General features: G+C 40.5%; 1 protein-coding gene across 1 annotated transcript in view; it reads right to left on the bottom strand.

The window, feature by feature from the left end:
- PTPN4 (protein tyrosine phosphatase non-receptor type 4) overlaps positions 1 to 26,139 on the bottom strand; it is a 170,873-nt gene that overhangs the window by 67,887 nt on the left and 76,847 nt on the right. Inside the window, exon 10 of the mRNA XM_040979127.1 lies at positions 6,773 to 6,861. Coding sequence (XP_040835061.1) covers positions 6,773 to 6,861 — 89 coding nt within the window. The remainder of the gene's footprint in view (positions 1 to 6,772; positions 6,862 to 26,139) is intronic.

Below are 26,139 nucleotides of genomic sequence, written 5' to 3'. Positions count from 1 at the left end.
ATTAAATTAGTTAAATATTTTATGTGATTTGATTTTTCTCTTTGCTTTTCAGTTTCCAAAATCTATAGGGCACATCCTAAAGCTCCAGGTTCTTTCTTGGCTGTGTACAATTGCTAAGATCGTTGAAGTCATTCTTTGTCTCCGACGCAATGTTTCTGATTTCTAGCCTCTGTTCGACTCTCATAGGATTCCTATTTCTCTGCCTATATTACTCATTTATTCATGCATACTGTGCAATTTTCCCTTAGGAGTCTTCACTTATAAATTGCTACTCAAAATTCCTGATATTAGACTTACAAACCTCTGCCATCTGAGTCTGGTTCTGATGCTTGTTTTAACTTTCTTATCTTTTGCCTGCTAGTAATGCTCTGCTGCATGCTCATTGTAAAATATACAAGCAAAAGAAAAATAGGAAATAGGGTTTTATGTTGAGGTTTTGTTTATCTGGCAGGGGTAAGGCAATCTTCACTGTGGTAAACACATCGTAGGTGTCACAGTAAGCTATAATTTCCCCTATAGTCTTATTTTTGAATCCCTACAAACTCTTATCTTTTTGGTTTGCTCTGCACATGGTTACAGTAGTTGTGGCTGGGGCCAAACCAAATTCAGGAGTCTGGAACTCAATCTGAGTCTACCAAGTCGTGACATGGACATGCACTCGTGTTGTCACTTGCTGCCTGCTGCCCATTTTCAGTAAGGTGGAACTGGAAACAGAACTGACTTGAATCCAGGCACTCTGATGAGATGTGGGCAGCCTAACAGGCCTTAAACTCTGCACTAGATGTCTACCACAGGAATAATTCTTTAACCATAGGATTAGATCTTAGCCATCTAGAGGTGGCCCTTGGTTGTGACCTTCAGGATTCTTGTCATTCCCTCCTTAGAAGTGGGGCTCAGGGTGGGGCAGCAGAAACTGGAGTCTAGATTGGATAGTTTCTACCTTTGGCAGAGGATTTTGCCCTCTGCTAAAATCTTTGTGGGTTAAGTACTGGTCAAATAGTTTTCCTTGAGAGAAGGCCTTTCTTAAAGAGGAGAGAAAGCATGTGGCTCAGTGGTCAGGGGCTAGACAACACTTGGGATGCCTGTACAGGAGGCCCCCACCATGAGGATGATGTCAGTGTGGTCGGGGAGCAGGGCTTTGTCATCTGTGTATGTTCAATGGCCTGACAATTCACTTTGAAACCATCAAATAAATCCAGTAGCACCTGCTGCATTTTTAACGGTGGGCAGCAAGAACACAGTACTCTTTTGGGGCCACTAATTTTGTGTCCGGCCCCACTGTTTGGTATAACCATACTTAACAAAATGGCCTATGTTGCCTCTTTCAAACGATGTCTTTCAGGTACTTGTTGGCTTCTTGTGCATGCACATCCTTGAAGGCCTGGGAATTTCAAGGTATTCTTAAAGAGAATATGAAGACTGAACCTCCTGATTGGCATGATTTTGGTGGAATTTTCTGGATCACCTGAGGCCACTTAGAGGGAAGAGGAAGTTATAGAAAAGACATTTAAGAAATAAGTTGCCTTTATAATTCCATATTTTAAGAAGTAAAATAAAGCATACATTTGATGATCAATAAACTATTAATTTCTTTGCAAATCAGCAGATACTTGGCCTTAAGTCCTGGTGAGCCATTTATAAAACATTAATGTGGTAATACGTAATGCAATGAATAGTTAGGATTAGAATAAATCCTATTATTTCATAATGATGTGAATTTTCTAGCTTAATAACATCAAATCTATTTAAATTACTTTGAAGATTTATTTATTTATTTGAAAGGCAGAACAGAAAGACAGAGTCAGAGAGATAGTCCATCTCATGGGTTCACTACCCACCCTGACAGTTGCAATAGCTAGAGCTGGGCCATATCAAAATCATGAGCCAGAATTCTATCCTGGTCTCCTTAGTGAGTAGCAAGAGCTCAAGTACCTGGGTCACCTGCACTGCCTTTCCAGAAACATCAACAGGAAGCTGGATGTGAAACGGAGTACCCAGAATTTAAATTGGTGATTGGATGCGGGATATCAGCATTACAAGCAATGCCTTAATCTGCAGTGTCACAACATTTGGCCCATTTTACTTTAATACCTGAAAATAAAAACTTAAAATGCTATTATTCAGGAGTTTATAATCAATAAGTGCTCACATCTTTTTTTTTTTTAAAGCCTAACTCATATATTAAGTACCAAGAAATGCAAGAAAACTTTCAGGAAAAGTCAGGGATGAGCCAGACTGAAGATGGGAGCTGAACACTCAATTCAGGTCGCCCTTGTGAATTGCATCATCTGATTCTACTCAGGTTGCAAATTAGTAGGAAGCTGGAATCAGGTACTAGAGCTAGAATTTGAACTTGAATTCAAATACTCTGATATATGAGATGCAGGGGTCTTAACTACTTGACCAAATAAACGGCTGCCCAGCACATCACCTTTTAAAATTCCATTTTCTGGGCCCGGCGCGGTGGCGCAAGTGGTTAAAGGTCCTCGCCTTGCACGCCCGGGATCCCATATGGGCGCCGGTTCTAATCCCGGCAGCCCCGCTTCCCTTCCAGCTCCCTGCCTGTGGCCTGGGAAAGCAGTTGAGGACGGCCCAAAGCTTTGGGAACCTGCACCCGCGTGGGAGACCCGGAAGAGGCTCCTGGCTTCGGATCGGCATAGTATCGGCCCGTTGCGCTCACTTGGGGAGTGAATCATCGGACGGAAGACCTTCCTCTGTCTCTCCTCTCTGTATATTCGCCTTTCCAATGAAAAAATAATAAAAAAAATAAATCTAAAATTCCATTTTCTGCAAACTTGTTGAATATTCCTGAGTTCTATTTTGTAATTCTAAACTTCCTCTAAGAATATTTACCTATAAAACACCAACTTTTCAGCATATAATGTTCAAGATTGTTCATTATCTAAATCCAATTTTTCCCCCAAGCCACTTCTTCCTAAATTCTTGCTTTTCTGTCTTTCCTAAACAAGAAAAACAGAAGGAAAATGTAAACCAAGCATCCCACCATCTCACATTTAATTTGCCATTTTAAAACTCATTATATCTGTGTAAATTTTTCATACTTCTAACCCCGATCATGCTATTTATATGATTTATATGCTCAGTTTCATTTTCCCCTTTCAAAGGAGGAAATTTCTATTCCTCTAAAAGCCATCTCCAGGGCTGGTGCAGCAGCAGAGCAAGCTGATCCTGTTTCCGGTACCAGCATCCCATATGGACACCAATTCTTGTACATGCTGCTCCACTTCTGATTCAGCTCCAAGCTAAAGGCCTAGGAAAGCAGTATAGTATGATTCAAGTTCCCAGAGCTCCTGCACCCATGTTGCAGACCTGGAGGAAGCTCCTCACTCTTGGGTTCAGATTGGCTTAGCTCTAGCTATTGCAGTCATGTGGGGCATGAACCAGAGGATGAAAGATCTCTGTCTCTCTCCTTTGCAAATTCAGTTATAAATGAATCTTTTCTAAAATAAATTTTTAAAGATTTATTTATTTTTATTAGAAAGGCAGATTTACATAGAGAAAGATCTTCTGTCTGTTGGTTCACTCCCCAAGTGGCCAAATGGCTGGAGCTTAGCCGATCCAAAGCCAGAAGCCAGGAACTTCTTTTGGGTCTCCTACATAGGTGCAGGGTCACAAGGCTTTGGGCCATCCTCGACTGCTTTCCCAGGCCACAAGTAAGGAGCTGGATGGGAAGTGGAACAGCCGGGACAATATGGAATCCTGGCATGTGCAGGGCCAAGGATTTAGCCACTGAGCCATCACACCAGGTCCAAATAAATGATTCATTAAAAACAAACAAAAAATGGCATTTTGGCTAGAGCCAGTGAAATACCCAGTACAAAGAGATTTTATTCTTTTTTCTTTCCAGAGCAGTCAATAACTATTCCAGAATCTCTTAGTAACAAACATATACTCATGTGTTATAGAATTTTAAAAGCATAAACCAAGGCTGCTTTTAAAACAATCTCATCTGAAAATAATTTATTCCTGACTTTGTCATTTATATAAAATATGAAATAAATAAAAACATAAAACTGGTGTGGCCATCTGATGTGGTAGCTGAGATGTCACCTGGGATCCCTGCATCACATATGGGAGTACCTGGGTTCAAGCTCCAGTTCAGCTCATGATTCCAGTGTCTGGTAACTATCCACCCTGGGGACAGCAGCTGATAGAATGGCTGGGTCCCTGCCACCCATGTAGGGAAATTAGGACTGAATTTCTGGCTCTAAGGGTCAGCCTGGCTCAGACCTAGATATGGGCATTTAGGGAGAGAACAAGCAGGTAAAAGTTCTCTTCTCTTGCTCAAATAAATAAGTAATTTTAAGTAGGTTTAAAAGAAGAAGAAAAAAAAAGGTAGGTATTTATAGAATATACTTGTATTAATTCAGAAATTTTTTCGCATGTAAGATGCAAACTTGTCATTACAAAAATTCAAAAGAATTCTCTTCTCTGAAGTACCCAAAATATATTTTCTTACTGCATTTTGTACTTAATTTCTGTATGTCATAGTATCTACACTTAAAGGCAAGAGCTGTATCTTCAATTGGTTTGTTTTCTGTACTTAAATTTTCAGCATTTTAATTACATAGGAAATAATAAAAAAAAAAGGTCTGAGATGAAAACATTAAATGATTCCAGTTTTTACAGATGAACTTACAGAGGAACAACATGTATAATCCATAAAATGCATAAACTCCAAGCAAATAATTCAGTGAGTTTTGCAAATGTACCTGGTGGTACAATGACTACCCACAACAGTCATATCACAGATCCATCAGCCTCAGAAGGGCTCTTGGTACCTTTAGGCAGTGAATGAGCTCTGCTAATTTTTAGTCCCTGGCTAACACTGACATTTTTGTGTCCATAATTTGTTCCCAAGTATTTCTCATAAATTGGAAACAACCAGAAACATCTCCAGTGCCTACTAGCTTGTACTTATCATAATGTTTTTCAGAGTAGGATCATCCACATGGTTCATTTATTTCCAATGATGAACATAACTGCACTGGCTGTAAGATCACTTGTTTATTCTTTCGGGTGCTAGACATTTGGATTTCGCTTTTATGTTGTGATGATGAATACTGTAGCTATGAATACTAATGCACACATCCTCACACAAATTTAGGTTTTCCTGAATAGATAACTAGGACCAGACTTGGCTAAATAATATGGTAAAAAAGAAATCATGATTAACTTTAAAGAGGTTGCCAAACTGCTTTCCAAAGTGGTGTATTATTTTGCATTCCATCAGAAATGTATGAAATTTCTAGTTTCCCATTTTCTTGGCATCACTCTGTAAGTTTTTGAACTACAGTCACCTCAGTTTAAATTTTATTAGTGAAGATAATCTTCATGTGCTTATTTCCCATTTGCGTTTTTTCTTCAGTGGAAGTAGTCATTCACATATCTTGCCAATTGCTTTTAAGCAGGCTCTCTCTATGAGCCGTGCAAGTTCTCACATACTCAACTTCCAACTCTCGTACCAGATATTCATTTCCAAGAAGATTGTGTTTTGTCCTATCATTTTCCAAAGAGTGTTTTTTTAAGGAACACTTTAAACTGAAATTAAATGAAGACTATTTTGTCAATTATTCACTGAATTTACATTTCATTTTTCATGTTTTGTGACTTCTCCAGGAAACTGATCTTTATTTTTTAGCAAGGTTGTAGTAGCTTGCTGAAATATTTGCTCCTGCTAGGTTTCCTATAAATTAGTAAAATGACTATAGTCAATTCACACATGCACATTCCATACTGGAAGACTTTGGCTGGAGTCCAAGACCCAGCTCTCAATTCCAGCTTCTGGTTAATGTGTCCCTGGAACGCAGTGATAAGGTTCTTGTCAGCACTTTGGGGTTCTAGGCCCTGGCTTTATTCTGGCCCAATCTCAACTGCTGCAGCCAGAAGAGGAATAAATCAGCACACGGATGATGTCTGTCTGTCTCTGTCTAAAACGTGAATATACAAAAAGGGATTTTTAAAAAATAATTTGATTTTAGCCAGATAGAAAATTAAAAAGTAAATTTATTAAATATCAATAATGAATACTGAAAATTTTCAGGAGGAATAAAAGAGGAATAAATTAACATTTCTTTGATATTTGATTCTTAAAGACAATAACTAGTTAGCAAAAATTTTAAAACTTCACATAAAAACAGACACAAATATAAAATATTAGATATACATAAGATATGACCACAAAGTGATTTTTAAATTTTTAAGTGATTTTATCCCTTTAAAGCAAGTGGAAGACATTATTTTTCTATTTTCCCAATTGCGGAACACAAAAATGAGTTGGCAAGTCATTCTGAACAATGAGGACCAGGGTAACATGGTGAAGGGATTACAGACTGACGGGACAAGAAACAATGAATGTTAAACCCCAGAGAGATCTTCCTTGCACCTATGTAAAACAACATAATACTGAGTCTTTTACAGCACTTACTCTATAAAGTAGCAATCAATGAGCATTCTAGTAACGCACTTAAGTGAGTTACTGTACTTACAGCACCGTCATGGCGGAAGACATGAACACCAATGTTATTACTACAGTGAATATTTAGAGGTTCTCTAACAGAACAATTCATAGTATCTTTAATAAGAGAATATGAAATAATTCTGGAAGGTTACAAATAAATGGAATAACGTTCAAGTCATATCACATGATAATTTACAGCATTAAAGTAGCTGAACAGCTATTTTTTTTAATACCAAGTATCATATTTGGTAATGCAGTGATGAAATTAAAAGTATTGAAATATGTTCTTACCATGGAAAGGTATTCATTCGTACCCTGTTCTTATAAATCAGAATTCCTCCTGACATCACTCCAATTGTAATTTCATTGTTACTTTGATCCTTAAAAAAAAAAAAAAATAAGGCACTTCTGTTGCAGAAAATATGTTTTAAAAATACACTTATTTAGTAGTTTTTTAAAAACTGACATTTTCAGAAGTGATACAGATTCACAAAATATTTATAAGTCCAAGTGTCAACTGTTATTCATAAAAATAAAGAACAGATTTCAAAACAAGCCTAGGTGTTGCATTAATGAAACTCATTCATTTAGCAAAAATAACTCCAGAATTTTCCTAAACTTATGACTGGGTTTGACTTTTTGGTGAAGGAGAACCTGTAATAGAACAATATTGATAATATATGAGAAGATCTATTAAAATAACGTTAACACATCAGAAACATCACAGAATTATTCTTGAATTTGGATAATTTCCAGAGAATAGCATTTCAATTATGCCTTGAAGAATGAATCAGATTTTTAAAATGTATGTATGCATGCATGTATTTTTATTTGAAAGGCAGATTTACAGAGACAAGGAGAGGCAGAGAGAAGGATCTTCCGTCCACTGGCTCACAAGTGGCCACAACAGACAGAACTAATTCAATCTGAAGCCAGAAGCCAGGAGCTTCTTCCGGGTCTCACTACACAGGCACAGGGTCCCAAGGCCTTGGGCCATCCCCCACTGCCTTTCCAGGCCACAAACAGGGAGCTGAAGGAAGTGGAGCAGCTGGGACATGAACTGGCCCATGTGATCCTGGTGTATGCAAGGCGAGGATTAGCCACTAGGTCATTACACCAGGCCAGAATGAATGAGATTTTTAAATCTGATTCAATTTGAACAGAGAACCTTTATTATCAACAGAATGAACAGGATTAAAATACTTTTCTTAGATACTAGTCAATCCTTAAACAGTTTTGCTTCACTTGGAACATTTTACAGGCAACCTAGCACAGCAAGAATGTTTTACCCCAATCATGCATTTGCTGAGAAGACAGAATTAATTCATGTTAATATAAATATGAAGTTATCATTAATTCCCCTAGAACAAGAACAAATCATTAAGAAATGGTTCCAAAAAGTCCTTCTTAAATAAAATCTTATTAATGCCTAAAAGATTATATGCAATAATATATATTAATTTGGCTGCCATTTTCTACTGCCAATTCTTCATAATTATTAGAGTATCAAAATTGCTTTTAAAAAGATGTTTATGGATGAAAGTGGCAGACTAAAAGATGGAAAACTAGCGTTCTTATCACGATGTCTTCATTTACTTCACTATGACTTCCAACTCCATAAAGCACCAGAGAAAATAAATGATGAATATATAAGGCCTTAAAATAATATTCATCCCTTCACTGTTTTCACTATTTCAAACATTTTAGAAAACCTTAAAGACACAAAGAAGGTAAAATAAAGCTTATACAGAGGGAAAAAAAAGTGCAATTACAGCCCAATTCTGAGTTCTATCGACATCAGACACAGAAATAGTCAGCAGACACACGTTCAGAGGCCGTGGTAAAAGAAACAGCAAGGGCTTCCAAATTACTCTCAGGACAGTGAGGTAGGGAACAGCTAAGGTAGTCAGTACCTACCAATCCCTCCTCAACATGATTGGGAGATAGAAGAGTGCACAGCCTATCTAAATCCAGCAACCGGGGCCACTAGGAAGAGGGAATTAGAATTAAGAGTGATCCCAGAGGAATGGAGAAGCTCAAATTGAAAAAGGCAAACTGCAGTTAGAAAATATCGGACTATACAATCCTAATAAATAAGTAAATAAATAAATAAATAAAATAGCACCAGTAACAAAGTCAACTAGGAATCACAAGCATAACACCAAGTATACAAGGCAAGACCACCAATCATTTAAGGAATATCATTAAAGAGATGCACCACTCAACAGATAACTCAATTGTTATATCAGAAGGAAAATACATCATAACAAATGCTTAGGATATGTAGGAATATAGGTAATTCAATTATAGATTATGAGGGGTGGTCATTCGGCCTAGCAGGTGAGTCCCTGATCAGAATACGAATCTCCACAGCGGAGGATCTGGTTCAGGTTCCTAACTACAGCTGTCTGGGAGGCCCTAGAGTGGCTCAAGTGTGGCAGTCCCTGCCACCCCTGTGGTACAACTGGATCGAATTTTCAGCTCCCACCAGCAGCCCAGTCTTTGTCAGTATTTGCAGGTACTTGAGAAATGAGCCAGCAGATGGGAGTACACTCCCTCTCTTGAAAAAATATATTTTTGAAAAGATTCATTTATTTTTGTTGGAAAGTCAGATATATAGAAAGGAGGAGAGAGAGACAGAAAGAGCTTCCATCTGATGATTTACTCCCCAAGTGGCCACAATGGCTGGAGCTGCACCTATCCAAAGCCAGGAGCCAGGAGTTTCTTCCAGGTTTCCCACATGGGTGCAGGGTTCCAACGCTTTGGGCCGTCCTCTGCTGCCTTCCCAGGCCGGTAACAGGGAGCAGAATGGGAAGTGGGGCTGCCGGGACACAAACTGGCACCAATATGGGATCCCTGCGTGTGTGAGGCAAGGACTTTAGCCACTAGACTACAGTGCCAAGCACAAAAATAAAGGGTAGATGGTGTGGTTTAGCACATTAAGCCACAGTTTGGGATGCTGGTATCCCATTTCGGAGTTCCTAGTTTGAGTCCTGGCTATTACATTTCCTACCCATTTTCCTGACAATGCATCCAGCAAGGCAACACATTATGGCTCAAGTATTTGGGCCCTGCCTCCTGTGTAAGAGACCTGGATAGAGCTGCAGTCTCGTGGCTTCAGGCTGGCCCATGCTTAGATGTTGTGGACCTTTACAGACTGAAAATGTAGATGAAGAATTTCTCTTTTCCACTCTCTCTTAACTTAGTCACTCACTCACTCTGCCTTTCAAGCAAATGAAAATAAAATTTTAAAACACACTTAAAAAGGACAAAAGAGGGCCTGGTACAGTAGCCTAACGGCTAAACTCCTAGCCCTGCACACACCAGAATCCCATTTGGGTGCTGGTTCTAATCCTGACAGCCCCACTGCCCATCCAGCTCTTTGCTTGTGGCCTGGGAAAGCAGTCGAGGGCAGACGACCCAAAGCCTTGGGACCCTGCACCTAAGTGGGAGACCGGGAAGAGGCTCCTGGCTTCTGATCAACTCAGCTCTGGCTGTTGCAGCCACTTGGGAAATGAATCATCAGCTGGAAGATCTTCCTCTGTGTCTCCCTTCTCTGTATATATGACTTGCATATAAAAATAAATCTACATATATATATTTTTAAAAAGGACAGAAAACTCTGACATGTTTCTTTCAAAATCTGCCTCATATCACCTACACGAAATATTTGCTGTCAGCTACAAAAGGGTTGAAGTCTCCTTCAAACTAGAAACTTTGAAATAAAGTTACCTTTTAAATACAGAATTACTTGTGGAACTAAGATTAAATGGTAACTGAAACAGATATTGTAACATGTAGTGACAATATGGCCTGACAGTATAAATTCAGAGACACAGTAAAAAAATGAGGGCGGGAAGGATATTAAACTTTTAGAAGTTTGTTTCCACAATAAGCAATATATTACAACCACTGTTTTTAGTGTAATATGGAATATAACAAAGGGTTATGGGATACAAGAATGCTAGAATTCCTGAAGTGAACTAACATCTGACAGATCTCAATTCTGTATTTGCCTTTCAAATAAAACAAACAAATTTACACCAAAAAGAGTAACTTTGTGACAGTAATAAAATCATTAAAAAGTCAAACATCATTTTCCATGCTATATGAACTAAACCACTGGATGAAAAAAAAAAGTGATTTACAAAATCAATTCCAACAAAGAAATAAAAATATAGAATTAAGGTATGTCATTTTACAGCCTCCAAAAAATTAATAATCTAAGCACTGAATAAAAGCAGTTATTAACATCAAAGAAGAGCAGAAAGCAGTCAGGATGATCCTTCCAGAAAAAAAGAACACAATGAAGAGGTACTTAAACTGCTCACTCCTGCCTAGGTTGAGCTGTCTACTGCGAACACACACAGAGGACAGCAGAAACAGGTGAACTGTATCATGAACATGGGCTCAGCAACCAGGCTATAAGAAAAAGGATGAGCAAGGGAACAAGGGAATCTGTAGAGTAAAAGAGATTTAAAATGATATGCTTAGAAAACACACGCTCAAAAAACAAAACAGAAAAGCTGTACCATAGTGGACAGGAAGGCACAGTTGGGTGATAAAAACAACACAGAAGAAAAAATACTAACTGGGAAGATGTTATTCTTGGGAAAAGTAGAGTCACAAGCAAAAGTTCTACTGCTTGGTGTGTGTGGCAGCTACAAGGATATAGAGCTTAAAATAATTTACTGAAATATACACATCTGTTCCTATGATTTTGTAAAAGCAAGTTTTAAAACAGGAAACCTAGTATGAATTCGAATTAATGTTCTAATATTTTTATATATTTCTAATATTTTCTAGATCATGTTTTACTTTTCTCTTATGATTTCTAAGCTCATTTCCCTTTTCCTCTGCTTTACAGAAAAAATTAATTAGTAAACCTCTATATGATACATTGAAAGAGTATAAGTTAAACCACTAACCATTATTGGACTGTTACCATTTTTCTAAACAATATTTCCACTTAATCACCTATTATTACTATTATTACTACTAGTCTATTTGAAAGAGTTATGAGGTGGAGAGGGGGGAGACAGAGCAAGAAATTCAATCTGCTGGTGCACTCCTCAAATGGTTGCCACAACCAGAACTGGAGCAGGCCGAAGCCAGGAGCCAGGAACTTCATCCAGGTCCCATGTGGGTGGAAGGGCCTTTCACAGGTATACTGACAGGGAGCTGGATGGGAAGTGGAGCAGCTGGGATTCAAATTGGCACTCATATGGGATGCCAGCAATTCACTACATTACAATTTGGAGTCGGATTAGGTCAAAGCCAGGAGTCAGGAACTCAAGCTGAATTTCCAACATGGGTGGCATGGTCTCAAGTACTTGAACCATTATCTGCTGCTCCCTTCCCACATTAGCAGGCGCTAGAGTCAGGAGGGAAGACAAGGTTTAAACTCAGGAACTCTGACTTAGGTTGTAAGTGTCCAATAATCTCCTGCCAACGTGTCTACAAGGCAACAAATAATGAACTGAATCCTTGAGTTTCTGCCACCCATATGAGACCCAGATTGAGTTCTGCATGCCAGGTTTCAATCTAGCCCACACCTGGCTTTTGCTGGCATCTGGAGAGGGGGTCAGTAAATGGAAAATTTTTATCAATGTAACATAAATGAAAACTCTTTATGAATTATTAATTCTTATGGGACTGGTGCTATAGTGCAAAATGTTAGGGCATTAGCTCCAATGCCAGCACTGCACATGAGCACTGGTTTGAGTCTTGGCTGCTCTACTTCCCATCTAGTTCTCTGCTTTTACACCTGGGTAAGCAGCAGAAGATGGTCTGAGCGCTTGGGCCATTGCTACCCATATGAGAAATCAGATGGAGTTTTTGGTTCTGGGCTTCAGCTGGCCCACCTTTGGCTGCTGCAACCATATTGGGAGTGGGAGTCAACCGCAGAAGCTCTCTCTGTGTCGCTCTGTCTTTTAAATTAATAAAATATGAATTTTTTTCTGCAATACATTTCGAAATTATTTTCTCTTTTTCCTTTGGCTTTAATTAAGTAATTTTTTTTCCCCACATCATTAGATTTTTTCACTATATTTTTAAAGAAGCTAGGAGTAAAAACACTGTGCTTATATATTTACCACTATAGTCTCAATGTGTCCCCCAAATTTCACATGCTAGATATGGGATTTTCAAACTCATGTACTTGGAGGTAGCAGCTCTGGGGAGTAACTGGGTCATACAGACTCTGCCATCATAAACGGATCAATCCATTCCTGAAGTATTGGGCTACTGAGCATGTCCTTGTTACAGACACAAGCTCTCCCTGGCAGGCTAGCTCTGTCTTGCCACATGATGATGCAGCAACAAGGCCTTCACTGGATGCTGAGTAGATCTTGATGATATCTTGTACTTCCTAGCCTGTGGAAACCAGAAACACATAGACTTCTCTTTAAAATTTCCTAGCCCACGGTATGATTTTTCAAAACTATTTGTGTGCCTCATAGTATTTGTGAATGTAAAAAAATTACTCTGTGAAAATTAAAACAAGTAATGACCTCCTGAAGATGCCTGACACAGAAAGATGGTTGGCAAAAAATAAAATAATGCTATGTCTATGCAGGTCACAATGAGTCAAGCCCACACAACAATCAGGGGATTTTACTGTGTGGTTTGAAAACTCTAGAGTGTCACGGATGAAGTAATACAAAGTTCTATCTGAAAAAAAAAAAGAGAGAGAGAGAGATTTTGTTTTTTCTCTGTGCTAAGGGACGGTATTCTGAAATTGTCCAATTACTATAACCAAGCTGTCGAAACGTCTTTAAACTATCACAGGTCAAAATCAAGATTTTGGCAAAAGCTATGAATAGAAGCAAGTACCAAATGGCTAAGTTAACTGTTCCGTCTTCTTTTCTTCCATTTGTTAAGTGTAGCCTGTAAGTCACAGAACTGTTGTAAGGATAAAGCACACAGAAAGCAGTAGGAAGAGTATGCAATACTGAGGAAATGCTACATGGGTGTTCTGTATTATTATTACTTCTGTCCTATAGAGCAAAATCCCTCAAAATTACTTTCTTGGGCCTATGGCCATCAACCTTTCGGCTGATCTTCCTTGATCTCCTATTTACTGGTCTTCCTTACCACTCAAACTTCCAACCTTTGCAATGTCCTGGCTTTGGGTGCTTTTCAGAATCTACCAGATTCGCTCTCACCTCACAGCTTTGAATATTCTCTCTAAGCTGACAATTCTCCAATGTCCATCTCTCAGTCAGACCTTCGCTCAGAACTCATACCTATATGAACTGCCTAGCTCCTCCATCTGTCTCTGCAAATTTAACATATTACAAGACTAATTCTTGAACCATTCTTCCAAACCTGCTTCTCCCTGGTCCTTCTCAACTTAGTGAAAGTATAGCCAAAACATTATAATTAGTCATGAATCCTTTTTCTCTCAGATCCCAGAGCCAGCCCATCAACAGAAGATGCCACTTTGACATTCAAACTATTTTCAAAATCTCATTACTTTTCACCACCCTCTGCTCCAACCACCATCACAGATAACAGTTTCTTTTTTGAGAAAACAAAATATTTGTTTTGAAAGGCAGATATGCTTATTTATGTATATGTATGTCTCTATATAGAAAGAGACAGAGTGAGTGAGATTTTATGTGAAGGTTCATATTACAGATGCCCATAAGGCTATGGCTGGGAAGGGGCTAACACTGGGAACTCAATCTTAGTCTCCCACAACTTGAACCCTTGCTATTGTCTCCTAGTTTTGGCAATAGCAAGAAACCAGAATCAGAAATCAACTTCAGGAACTCAATCCAAGCACTCTGGTATGTAATACTGCTACCTTAGCCTAACGGCTTTCACCCTCAGTGTCTTACAGTCCGCTTTCAAAAAGCAGCCGTTACTATCCAATACAAATATTTTTTAAAAACCAAAAAAGTAAATAACTTTTACTTCAATGCCGTCTAAAGGCGTTACCATTAAAAAACACATGAGAACTGGTTCATGTCCAAGCTGCTCCACTTCTAACCCAGCTCACTGCTAATGTCCTAGCAAAAGCAGCTGCAGATGGCCCAAGTATCTAGGGTCATGCACCCACACTGGAGACCTGGATAACTGCTGACTTTGGCATGGCCCAATATGTGGCTGGTCAGTGTTCACTTGGGGAATGAATCAGCAGTTGGAAGTTCTCTGTCTTTTCCTCTCCCTGACTTTTAAATAACTAAGTAACTGCAACAAAGGCCAAAGTTCTTCAAATGTCCTACAAAGCCCTGTCTGCCTTATCTTTGTCTGTTAACAAACTCCTCTTGTGGCTCATATCACGCCAGCCATACTGGCCTCGCTGCTATTACCTGAACTGCTATATTCTATTATTTCATGGTCTTTCATTGCTGTTTCTTCTGCTTAGAATAAAGTTCTCTCCCTCAGAGAGATGTTTGCATGGCGCTTTTCAATCTGTTAACCTTCTGAATAAATCTTCCCCTGATATCCCATTATCATTGTCCCAATTTCCTTTCTCAGCTGTATTTTTATCACAGCTTCTATAAGAAACAGATACAACATCTAATTTTTAAACTGAAGTATAATGTACATACTGCAAAATGTACAAATCCTAATTATGCAAGTCAACAACTTTACACATAAATATATATGAATACATTACCAGGTAACAACCACAATACAGAGAACATTTTCCAAAACCAGTGGTGACCCTTTATGAGTCTCCACTTCACAGATGATTGCTACTCTGACTCTGAGCAACACTAGTTAGTATTTTGACTATGACTAAATTTCACTTCCATGGACTCAAACTATGCACTCTGAACCACTCAGAATTGTTTATACTCTTGTCCACCAGAATGGAAGCTTCATGAGAGTGGGAATTTATCTACTTTACTCACTGCTGTATCCACGGTGTCTATAAACGGGGCTTGAAACATAGTAGGTGTTCAAAAAATATTCACTGAATGAATGAATAATCAAAATAGCATCGTTAAGCCTTCCTTTTCTTGAAACTTTGAAGGGCAAAAGCTATTTTTCAGTAGAATTATCTTCATCACTATTTTACAAATACCTATGAAAATAAGATATTCACAAATAAGCCTAAAATTTGGTCAGAAGTTCTAGGGCTAATTTAGACCAACCTACACCTAGTTAATAACCTAAACATAAGCCATCCGTGATTACATTTGCATCTAGATAACTAGGCTCAAAGTTAACATGTTAACAGTTAATACTGGGTAAGCATTCTTATAAAATAGGGATTGAAGTGAGGACCAATGGTTTAGATACCTCACAGCTCTATATTTTTATTCTAATATCTCAATGTACTTATTCTAATCTCAGTGTTTTAGTTTTCTAGTAAAGGTGATTGGTGTTTTAACCAGTAATTATTTTTCAGATCATCCCTTTCCTGTTTTAGGTGATCAGAAATCCTTTATAGCGAATTAAATTCAGTTTCCGCAATGTTCCTTCATATAAATTTGTTTATTATCTTTCAGATTACTTCACAGATTAGTTCAACTGATTTTAACCAATCTTACAGGTAACAATTTTTTTTAAAGATTTACTTATTTATTTTTATTACAAAGTCAGATATACAGAGAGGAAGATTTTCCGACCAATGATTCACTCCCCAAGTGAGCGCAATGGCCGGTGCTGTGCCGATCCAAAGCTGGGAACCCAGAACCTCTTCCAGGTCTCCCACGCGGGTGCAGGGTCCCTAAGCTCTGGGCCATCCTCAACTGCTTTCCCAGGCCACAAGCAGGGAGCTGGATGGGCAGTGGAGCTGCCGGGATAGAACCAGCACCCATATAGGATCCCGGCGCGTTCAAGGTGAGGACTTCAGCCACTAGACCACACTGCCGGGCCCACAGGTAACAAATTGTCATTTTTTCTAAGTGACTGTTTTGAGAGGAAAGCAGAGTGTAGAGTGTTGATTAAAAAACAAATCAGTTTTATTTATGGCTTATTCAAAGTATATTTGTTTTTAAATTATTTATTTATATATTTGAAAGGCAGGATTATACATAAAGAGAAGGATGGAGAGACAAAGATCCTCCACGTACTGATTCACTCCCCAAATGGCCACACTGGCCAGAGTTAGGCTAGACTCAGCCAAGAGTAAGGAGGTCCAACCTGGCCCCCCATCTGGGTGGCAGGGGCTTGAGCACTTGGGCCATTTTGCTCTCTTGAGCACATTAGCAGGAAGCTAGATTACAACTGGAATGGCCAAGACATAATCTGGCACACATGTGGGACGCAGTGCTGCAGGTAGTGGTTTTATCAGCTACATCAACTACTTGCTGTCCTAATTGAAGATTTTTTTTAAAAGTTGTATTTTGTTACTGTTCTTTCTCTACTGTGGTCAGAAATCATATTTTGGGCATTTGAAAAGAATTTATAGTCTGAAATTGCTGACTATAATGATCTAGATAATTAAATCAGGATTATAAATTCATTGTTACAATTTTCTACACTTTGCTGAATTTCTGAATACCCATTCTAGCAATAAGGGAATTAGAATCTATAAACCTTTGTTCTACTCTGTGAAATACAGTGTTGAGAATAAAAGGATCAATTAATGATTGGGAAAAATATTTGTAAGTCACATATTCAACAAAACTGTGCCTAGAATATATAAACACAAAACCCAACATTAAGAAAATAAGTAAAAATAGCCAAAAAAAGATAATTCATAAAAGATAATTCATAAAAGATATGATACTCAATGATTAATGATATTAGGGACATGCAATGACGAGATAAAACATACCATTTAAAAAGCAGCTTGGGGGTTGTACACTGTTCCTAGACCACACCCATCATGCTGGAAATGGCAGGGCACAGGGACCTGTTGACTTTGGGTATTGGCAAACAGCCCATGCTTTCCTGTCTCGACAAACTGAGCCACGTTAGGATCTCTGATCTTAGGAACCAGATCCTGTGGGAATGTGGCCTAGCTCTTGCACATATTGCATGTTTGGCCACTTCTGTTGCTAACTCTTGTGCAAAGGAAAGGAAGATACCCATGCGCACATGAAACATAAGTCTGCCTACTCACATAAACCAACCAATGACTTCAAATACCTCTTTTGAGGTGAAAAGTAAAGCCTTCACTCTGACATACCAAGGCTACTGCGCTTTAAAGGCAGAAATGTTTTTTTCCTATTGCTTTTCTTGATCCTCTCTGGAAACTACTACTGGAAAGAAACCTCCTTAGTGAGTAGGGTATTGGTGTAAATACTAAAAACTTGACCACTACTGTGTTAGGTAATTTTGCCTATTCTTCAGGCCAATTTCCCCAAATCTGTGGACACTATCTAAAGTAATTTTGGACAACCAAGAGGCTTTAGAATATATATTTACAGCACCACGAGGAGTCTGTGCAGTGATTAATGGAATCTTTCACCTCTGCTCCACTGGTAGTGTGCTCACTTAAAAGGATATTAAAAATCTTTACACTCAATATAGGTGGTTTTATAATCTGCATAGGGACAATATGTCATCATCCACTATTCGGGAAATAATAAAATGCAATCTCCCTTTTCAAAGAATACTTTACCAACATTTGGGTTCTTCCCAATTTTCCTCTTGCTGATTGATAAACTTGCCTATTTCAGAAGCCAACAACTTCTCAGAGTAATGTTAATGATGCAGAGATCATTAACATTGACACATTCCAGCCAATGACACTGACTGGAAATTATCCGGCTCATGAGATAGACTCATTAGATGAGATAGGGAGAGATTCCTGAATGCAAGACAGGCAAGCCCTATACCCCTTTATCAGAAGAAAGCAGCTACAGATGTGATGAATCTACATCTGTCAGCAATCCTTAAGACTATGGGTCAGGAATCTCTGAATGGTGAATGAAATGAAACAAACAAGCAGCTATCTATACCCCCCCATGTAATTCCACCTACCTATGTGTCAATCAAATAACCTTCCCCAAGAACATACTTCCCTTCATTTGGGGCCTGGAGGTGAAATCAGGCAACCACTCTTCTCTCCCATTGTTGTAAGAAGTGAGGTAACAGGGAGGGGGCACTCTTTCCACAGATACAGAATGCAAGACCCCTCCCAGTCCACTCCATCCCTGAACATAGCCATCTGTGTCTGTGATTTTCTCACCTTTTAAGTACACTTTATAAAAAACTGAAAATAACATGGGCCGGAGGGTTGTGAATCAAATGGAACTTGCCACTGCTGGTGAAGAAGCAAAGTGACAGTCCCTCTAGAAAAAGGCTTAGCAGTTGCTTTGCAAAGATTTATTTATTTACTTCTCTATTTGAAAGGGGGTGGGGGAGGAGAGCAGAGGGAAATACTCACTGATTGATTTCCAATCTCCAATTCATTCCTCCAAATGGTGGCCCATATCCTAGGCCACACCACTTGTGTTTCCCGTGTGTGTGGGCAGAGTCAAGCACTTGAGCACTATCTGCTGCTTCCCAGGTGCATTCCAAGTAGTGGCTGAAGAGCAGTGCCACAACCCCCATGCCAGTTTTATAATATTACCAAGAGGTAAACACATGGAAGTCCTTACCCTATGATCCAGCAATCCCATTCTTCAGGATTGACCCCAAAGAAATGAAAAAGTACAAGCAACACAAAAACCCGTGAGTGTTTGCAGCAGCTATTTAAATCAAATAAAACACAAACACCACCACAAAGCTAGAAACACTGTAGATGTCCTTGAAGGTGAATGGACAAACCACTGTACAGCCACACAGCAGTCTGCTATCCAGTGATAAAAAGCAATGACCTATTGAAAACACACATTATGTTCAACAATCTCAAATATATCTCAATATAATCTCAAATACATTTAAAAAGTCATTCTCAAAAGGTAAGGGAGAAGATTCCATTCATTTGACTTTTGAAAAGACAAAAGTATGGTTCAGTGACTAGAAAGGTAGCTGCCAGACATCAAGGTCAATTACAAGGGCACAGCATGTGTTCTCTGAGGTTATTCTAACTGTGCCAGAGGTCAACTTTATTCATGTGGTAAAACTAACAGAACTGAACCTTACCACTACTCACCCCGCGCCTAACTCATTTACTATGTTACATATTCCATCGTTCCCTACCCTCAAGCCTTTTTTCATTTTCTTTAAATTCTGCAGTTGTCATTTTTCTTTTTTTTTCCTTTTACCATTTCCTATTTATTTATATAATCTTCTAGCCATACTATTTCTTTTCCCAATATGCAGCTTTCCTCTTAATTTTAGATTTTCAGTCACGCTGATGGGTCTGTAGTGAAAATCAGTCTCTTGATTATTCTTTTCTATTTAATACTTTGCATTATATACTTAAAAGTAAATATATTACTTCTAAGAAGTTTTACTATCCCTTATTTGTAGGCTGGATTTGATTTTACTGCTATAAGTTTCACAGCTCTCTCCATTTGCTCCCTGCTATTTTCACATGTTTAATTTTTACTTTGTGTTCCATTTCTTCCTCCCTCACTATCCTGTGAGCTCCACGAGGGCACAGATAATTGACGTTTTGATCATGAGGTAATACTTAGTGCCAAGCAACACTACGTAAGCACACAACAGATCCACCAAAATGACTGCTCTCAGACTTTACTGTATTTTGGAGTTTGTGAAGTATAGATTGGCCCTATACTCTGACTTTTTAAAGCTACATCTAAAGACACAAAGAAAACAACTTGCTTGTAAAAATAAAATATTTCAAGTACATTTTTGCTGTGATATTCAATTTAAAATCAAATATTTTTATACTATACTTCCTCTTCTATCCACCTTATATATTTTTGGTCTTAATGCTACAACATAACCTTCAAGTTCATAGAACATGTTATTCTCTTCTTAAGCCCTCAATAACCATACATAAGCAAAATATCCTTCCCTAAGTCTTTGTATGTGTATGAAATATGTTTCTAAATAACACTGATCACTTAAAATTTAAATTCCTTGCCTAGGTTGTCTTGTACTTAGGCAAATGTTACACTGCTGGGAGAAAAGCAGCTAGTAGCTGGTGGGCATTTTGGGCCTGATTAATGTAACAATACCAGTACCAGTACAGTTACCTATTCCCTCTCTCTAAGATTTATTTATTTTTATTACAAAGTCCGATATACAGAGAGGAGGAGAGACAGAGAGGAAGATCTTCCGTCCAATGATTCACTCCCCAAGCGAGCACAATGGCCAGTGCTGTGCTGATCAGGAGCCAGGAGCCAGGAGCCAGGAACTTCCTCCAGGACTCCCACATGGGTGGGTGCAGGGTCCCAAAGCTTTGAGCCGTCCTCAATTGCTTTTCCAGGCCACAAGCAGGGAGCTGGATGGGAAGCGGGTCTACTGGGATTAGAACCAGCATCCATATGGGATCCCGGCGATGACTTTAGCTGCCAGGCCATGCCGCCTGCTCCTTTTTTTTCAAGATAAGTTGGGGGGCAGATGTGGTCTGGGAACCTGCGCACAGATAGGCTGGCATACCACACTGCTGGAAAACTGGGCTGTGGGACCAGAGCGCTTGTGGCCAAAGGGGCTGTGGATTGCTCAAGGAAGGGCGTATGGGGATGTATGGGAGGGAGGACTGCTGAAGGAGCATGTTACAGGTGAGGAATGACTTCTGGGGGACTTCCACCAAACAGGCTATTGCACTTGTAGGTAAGCTAGAGAGCTGAGACTGGGGTTTAGAGGAGGGAAAACAGAGGGCCTTTCTGGGTAAGATCATGCACCTGTCCACATGGGTGACATGAACTGTGCTAGTTGGTATTACCTACTGCCCCTTGTTAGGGCTGGGGGACTGCCTCACAGGGCTAGAACATAGTACCCATCAAAGAGTGCTGTGGCAAGAGGTGTGCCATGTTAGGCTGAGCTAAGACATTAACTGATACATGAGAGATGGGTGTTGTGGGCAGATTCTGTAGGGGATCTGTGGGCTCACCCCTGAGGGAAGTGCAATATCCACTGGTTTGCTCAAGAGCTGGGGGTGGTGATGGTCTGAGCTAGTCATGAACATAAAACTCACTAATGCTCATGGGAACAGGGGCTGGGAACAGGCCAGGCTGATCCGAGCTGCAACAACCACAGGTGTACCCAAGAATTGGGTGTAGGGCAGGCCGGGCCACAACATCCACCAGCACACACAAAGACTGACATGGAGTAAGACGGATTATGCTGGGCAGAGCCCTAGCACACACTGATACATGTGTGATCCAGATTTGGGAGTGGGCTGGTGGGGGAATTTGGGAAACTCCCCTGGTGGGCTGTAGCTTCCACTGGTGAGCACGAGAGTCAGGGCTGGATGTGGGCCAGATCAGACAAGAATGCTCCACTTGTTGGCTGTTGTGTGGGCTGGCTTGGGGTAGATTGGCAGGGCTTGGCCAAGCCATAGTATACTGGTATGTACAGGAGACAAAACAGGGTGTGGGTCATATCGGGCTAGGCTATCACACCCACCGGTTTTCATGAGAGGCAGGAATGGAGCCAGGCTGTGTAGGCTTAGGCTTAGCACTCACCAAAGGAACTGGGGTCCAACTGACCCAGGCGAGGACACAGCATCTAACAGCAAGGGCCAAGACAAGGATTAGGCCAGGGCAGGAATTGGGTCAAGTCAGTCTGGGCCAAGCACCCCATCAGTGTACACGAGATCTGTAACTGAGAGGTGACCTGATACAGCAGCTTGAGGAACTCTGTCAGGATGCAGTCCCTGCTGGTAAGTGCAAGAACTGAGGCTGGGAGTGGCCCAGAGAGGCCAAGTTACAGTACCAGCCAGCACTTGTGTGGCTCAGGTCTGTTGGGGAGGGTCAGGCTGGGCCAGTTCACAGCACCCACTGCAGATGTATTTGAGAACCAGGACGGGGTTTGGGACAGGCTGGTTGGGTGGCAACACAACCAGTTCACATTAGGGCCGATACTAGGGACTGGCTGGGGTGGGCTGGGGTAGGCTGCAGTGTATGTTACAGCATGAGCTGGAACTAGAGGCAGGCAGAGCTAAGTCAGGCTATAATACCTGTAGTACCTGTGGGCAAATGTCAAGCTGAGATGGGCCATGCCAGATTGAGATGCAGCATCCACGAGTATACCTAAGACCATAGATTGGGAGTGAACCTAGTTGGGGGGCTATGGGAATTTCCCAGCTGGGCCATTGCTCCAAATGGTGAATGTTAACAGCTGAGACTGGGGGCAGACTAGACTGCACCAGACCTTGGTAGGGTTGCAGCTGCAAAAACCTCTGACATGCTTGTTAGCTGGGTTTTGTGGAGGGATAGGGTAGACCAGGCCACTGCATCTGCTGGTGCATACAAGAGCCAGAATAAGTGCTGACTGACTGGGTTTTTGCCACAGCATCTGCCAGCAAGTCCTATCAGACTCAATCGACATTCCCTGGAAAGTGTAAGATCTGAAACTGGGATTGGGCCTAGTAGGGAAACTGTGGACATTCCTCTGCTGGGCTAAGCTCCCATTTGTGTGCATGACAGCCAGGGCTGGGAATGGTCCAGAACTGTGTTTTAGAGTTGTGGGGTGCTAAGCTGCAACGTCCATAGTTACATAAAACAGACCAACAGGGATGTTGCACTGACCAGACTAGTTTGTTGCACATAATGGCAAGCACAGGAACTGAGGTTGGGAGCAGGCATGGTGGGGGTTATAGAGGTTGGCCCAATTACTCTGCAGTTCTTGCTGGTGTGCATGGGCCAGGTCTTCTGCATGCTGGATTGGTCTGGGCCGCAACATTCAGTTTGCTTTTGACATGCGGCTGGGAATGGAATTCATAGGCAAGTAAAATCAGCAGTGTGTGCATAGGCTGATATGGGTGGTGATAGACTGAAACAGACCCTGTACTGGCTCGCATATACAAGAACCAGGTCTGCGGTCACCCCCAGTGAAGTCTCTTGGGAAGAACCTCAACTGATCACTGACTCAAAACTCCAGAAACAATGAGAACCATAGAATTTGTGGTCCTGCCTTGGAATACATTTCAGGACTGTGCCTCCTCAATTGCTGATGTCTGTGCAGTGGACAGAATGCCCATGTGCTTAAGGAGGACATGATGGCCAGCTCATCTGGGCCTACAGAGAACACTGTGCCATGTAAGAAGACGGAGAGCAGAACAGGTTGGACAACTTTCCTGACTGAGCTATGCAGCCAATGTCTGGGTTACTGGAGCACTAGGATGGATTCTCAGTCAATGGATCTTGGAAGGATTTTCTCAACCTTGGAGCAGCAAAACCAACAGTTCAGAACTCTCAAAACTACTCAAGCAAGATCCCTGGTACGTTCTTCTCCATACTGCGGTATCCAAGATGACATCAAGTGGATATACCACCTCCAGGTACTGATACAGTTTGGCAGGTGGGAGTAGCCCCCCCTCCCACATACAGGAAAAAAGTGAAGAAAGGGAAAATTAGAAGCATTTGTCTCACATACCTTCCCCCATACCTTAACCCTCCCCAACCTATTTAGTGGTCCTTATGGGCATGAATTCTTGTCAACTACGTGACAAAAACAAAAATGAAATAAAACTGTAAAAACATTTAAATTCTTGTACTCTAACACTATATTTCGGGATAAGACGTGGCCTTACAATCTCTGTATAACCTTAGAAATTAAAAATTATCTTAATAAAATTATTATAATATAGTTTATATACAAAAGCTAGCCTTGTCATTTAAATTAGAGAAAAGATAAATCGAACAGTGAGACTGGCAGCAATTCAGAACTGTTAAACTATCAAAACTGCTTGAGCAGGACCCTTGGAGAGTGCCTTGCAATGGGGACCTGGGATGGGAAGGAGGCTAGGTGGGGATTTTCCCTTTGTTTCTCCCTTGACCTCAGATCCAGGGGAAAAGAATGATATCAGTGTGGAAACAATGGTCTTACCCACTTTCCTGTAACCCTTGACCCTTTGTACCCTAAACAACTAAGTAAGATTAATTTAAAAAAAAGATAAATCAACATGCTCCATACTTCAACTGAAAACAGTCTCTAAATTTAAAGTTGCATTTAGAAAACAGCTAAGGAGTAAAATCACAAATTTGGGAGCTCATTTTCATTTTTTTACCACAATCTACATTTTAAAAATTCCATTAGTGTAAGACAGTATGTCGGGATAATCAATATGGCAGGGTAAGCACACATCTAAACAGAGAATCATTAGTCAGGGTGAAGCAGAGAGGGCACATTCCAGGAAGTAGGAGAGGACAGGCTGAAAGCAGAGAGGCACCTGGAGATGGATGGACATGGGAAAGCAGTGAAGATAAAGGCATGCCATTGCAGTGACCCGATAACCGAGCAGCAGTCAGTGAGCAGCAAACAGAGCTCCACCAGCAGCCTGGTGGGAAGAGGAGTCCACCAGGAACTCAGGAAGTGAACCCAAAGAATTGCCCGTCCTGCTGATTTGTTTGATTCAACCAGGAACAGAGACAGAGTAGCAGATTCCAAACAGGCGCAGGAACAGGGTCACAGTCAAGAAACTCACAAGAGCCTCATGGGTGCCATTTTATATAGGAAGACAAAGTCTATAGGACAGGATGGCGCAAGCACTGAGCTTGCAGCAAACTTATCTCAGCTTAGTGCATTGTACTGACATAGCAAACTACAGGTTCCACCTAAAATAGGCCCATGTAACCACCAGACCTAATGGCCAGCAGATCCAGAACTCTACCAGTTGCTACTGTGGCAAAGGCTGTGTGCATGTGCTGCACTGGGAGTGAACCCACTAAGCTCAGTGCATTGCACTGGTCCGACAGGGAAAACAATGCTGACTTTGGCATTCTACGGGTCAAAAGAGGTCCAGGTGGCCCTCAGCCCTAACAGCAAGCAGGTTCTGGCAAGATCAGTGCCAACAACAACCAAAATATTTGGGACACCTGGTGTCTCTCTGGGAACTGCTTGAACTGGAAGTGGGAAAAAGATTGTACAGACAACAGTACAGCCTCAGCATGAGATCCCAGGAGGAGGAGAGTGCCCATGCCAGGAGCAGGGGCTATGGAGACCATGTTGGAAGCCTAACATAAGAGCCCAGATCTGAAACTTGCTGGAAGGAGTGGCACAAGTGACTGCAAAGAGCCAGGTACCAACCATAATCAATAAAATCGAACTGTAACCAGTGCGTGAGACAGCTTAGAAAGCTGCACTAAGGAAAAGAGCCTGCTAACCAGAAGTACAATCACCAAGAGGAAAAAAAGAGACAGAGGCACAATGAATATCACTAAAGACTCTCCTGCAAAGGAGCAAAAGCCTTTGACAACCTCGGGGTTAACTGAGGAATCTATCAAAGAAATGGGGGATAGAGAATTCAGAAAACTCATTATAAAGCTTCTTATCAACAATGAGAAACACATACAGGAGTTCAAGGAATTAAGGAGTATGTCAAAAAGGAAACAGCAATAGTGAAACAAAATCAAGCTGAGTTATTGGAAATGAAGGACAAAATAGAGCAAATTAAAAATTCTGTGGAAAGTCTCCATAATAGAATGAAGGAATGAGGCAGAAGAAAGAATCTCAGAATTGAAAGATATTTCTTGTCACAGTGGCTAAATGATCGAAAAGCTGGAAGCAGAGCTGGGTCAAGCTAAAAAAAAAAAGTGTTCAAGAATTAAGACACTGTACAATGGTCAAATAAAAGAGTTACGGGAGTTCCAGAAGGCACAGAAAGAGAAGCTGGGTTTAAAGCTGTATTCAATGAAATAATAAATGAAAACTTCTCTAATCTGGAG

This window comes from Ochotona curzoniae, unplaced genomic scaffold, assembly GCF_017591425.1.
Source record: "Ochotona curzoniae isolate NIBS_2020 unplaced genomic scaffold, NIBS_Ocur_1.0 contig_3037, whole genome shotgun sequence".
NCBI classification, from domain to species: Eukaryota; Metazoa; Chordata; class Mammalia; order Lagomorpha; family Ochotonidae; genus Ochotona; species Ochotona curzoniae.
The sequence above is the reverse complement of the archived record's forward strand: the minus strand, read 5'-3'. Positions and strand labels throughout refer to the sequence as shown.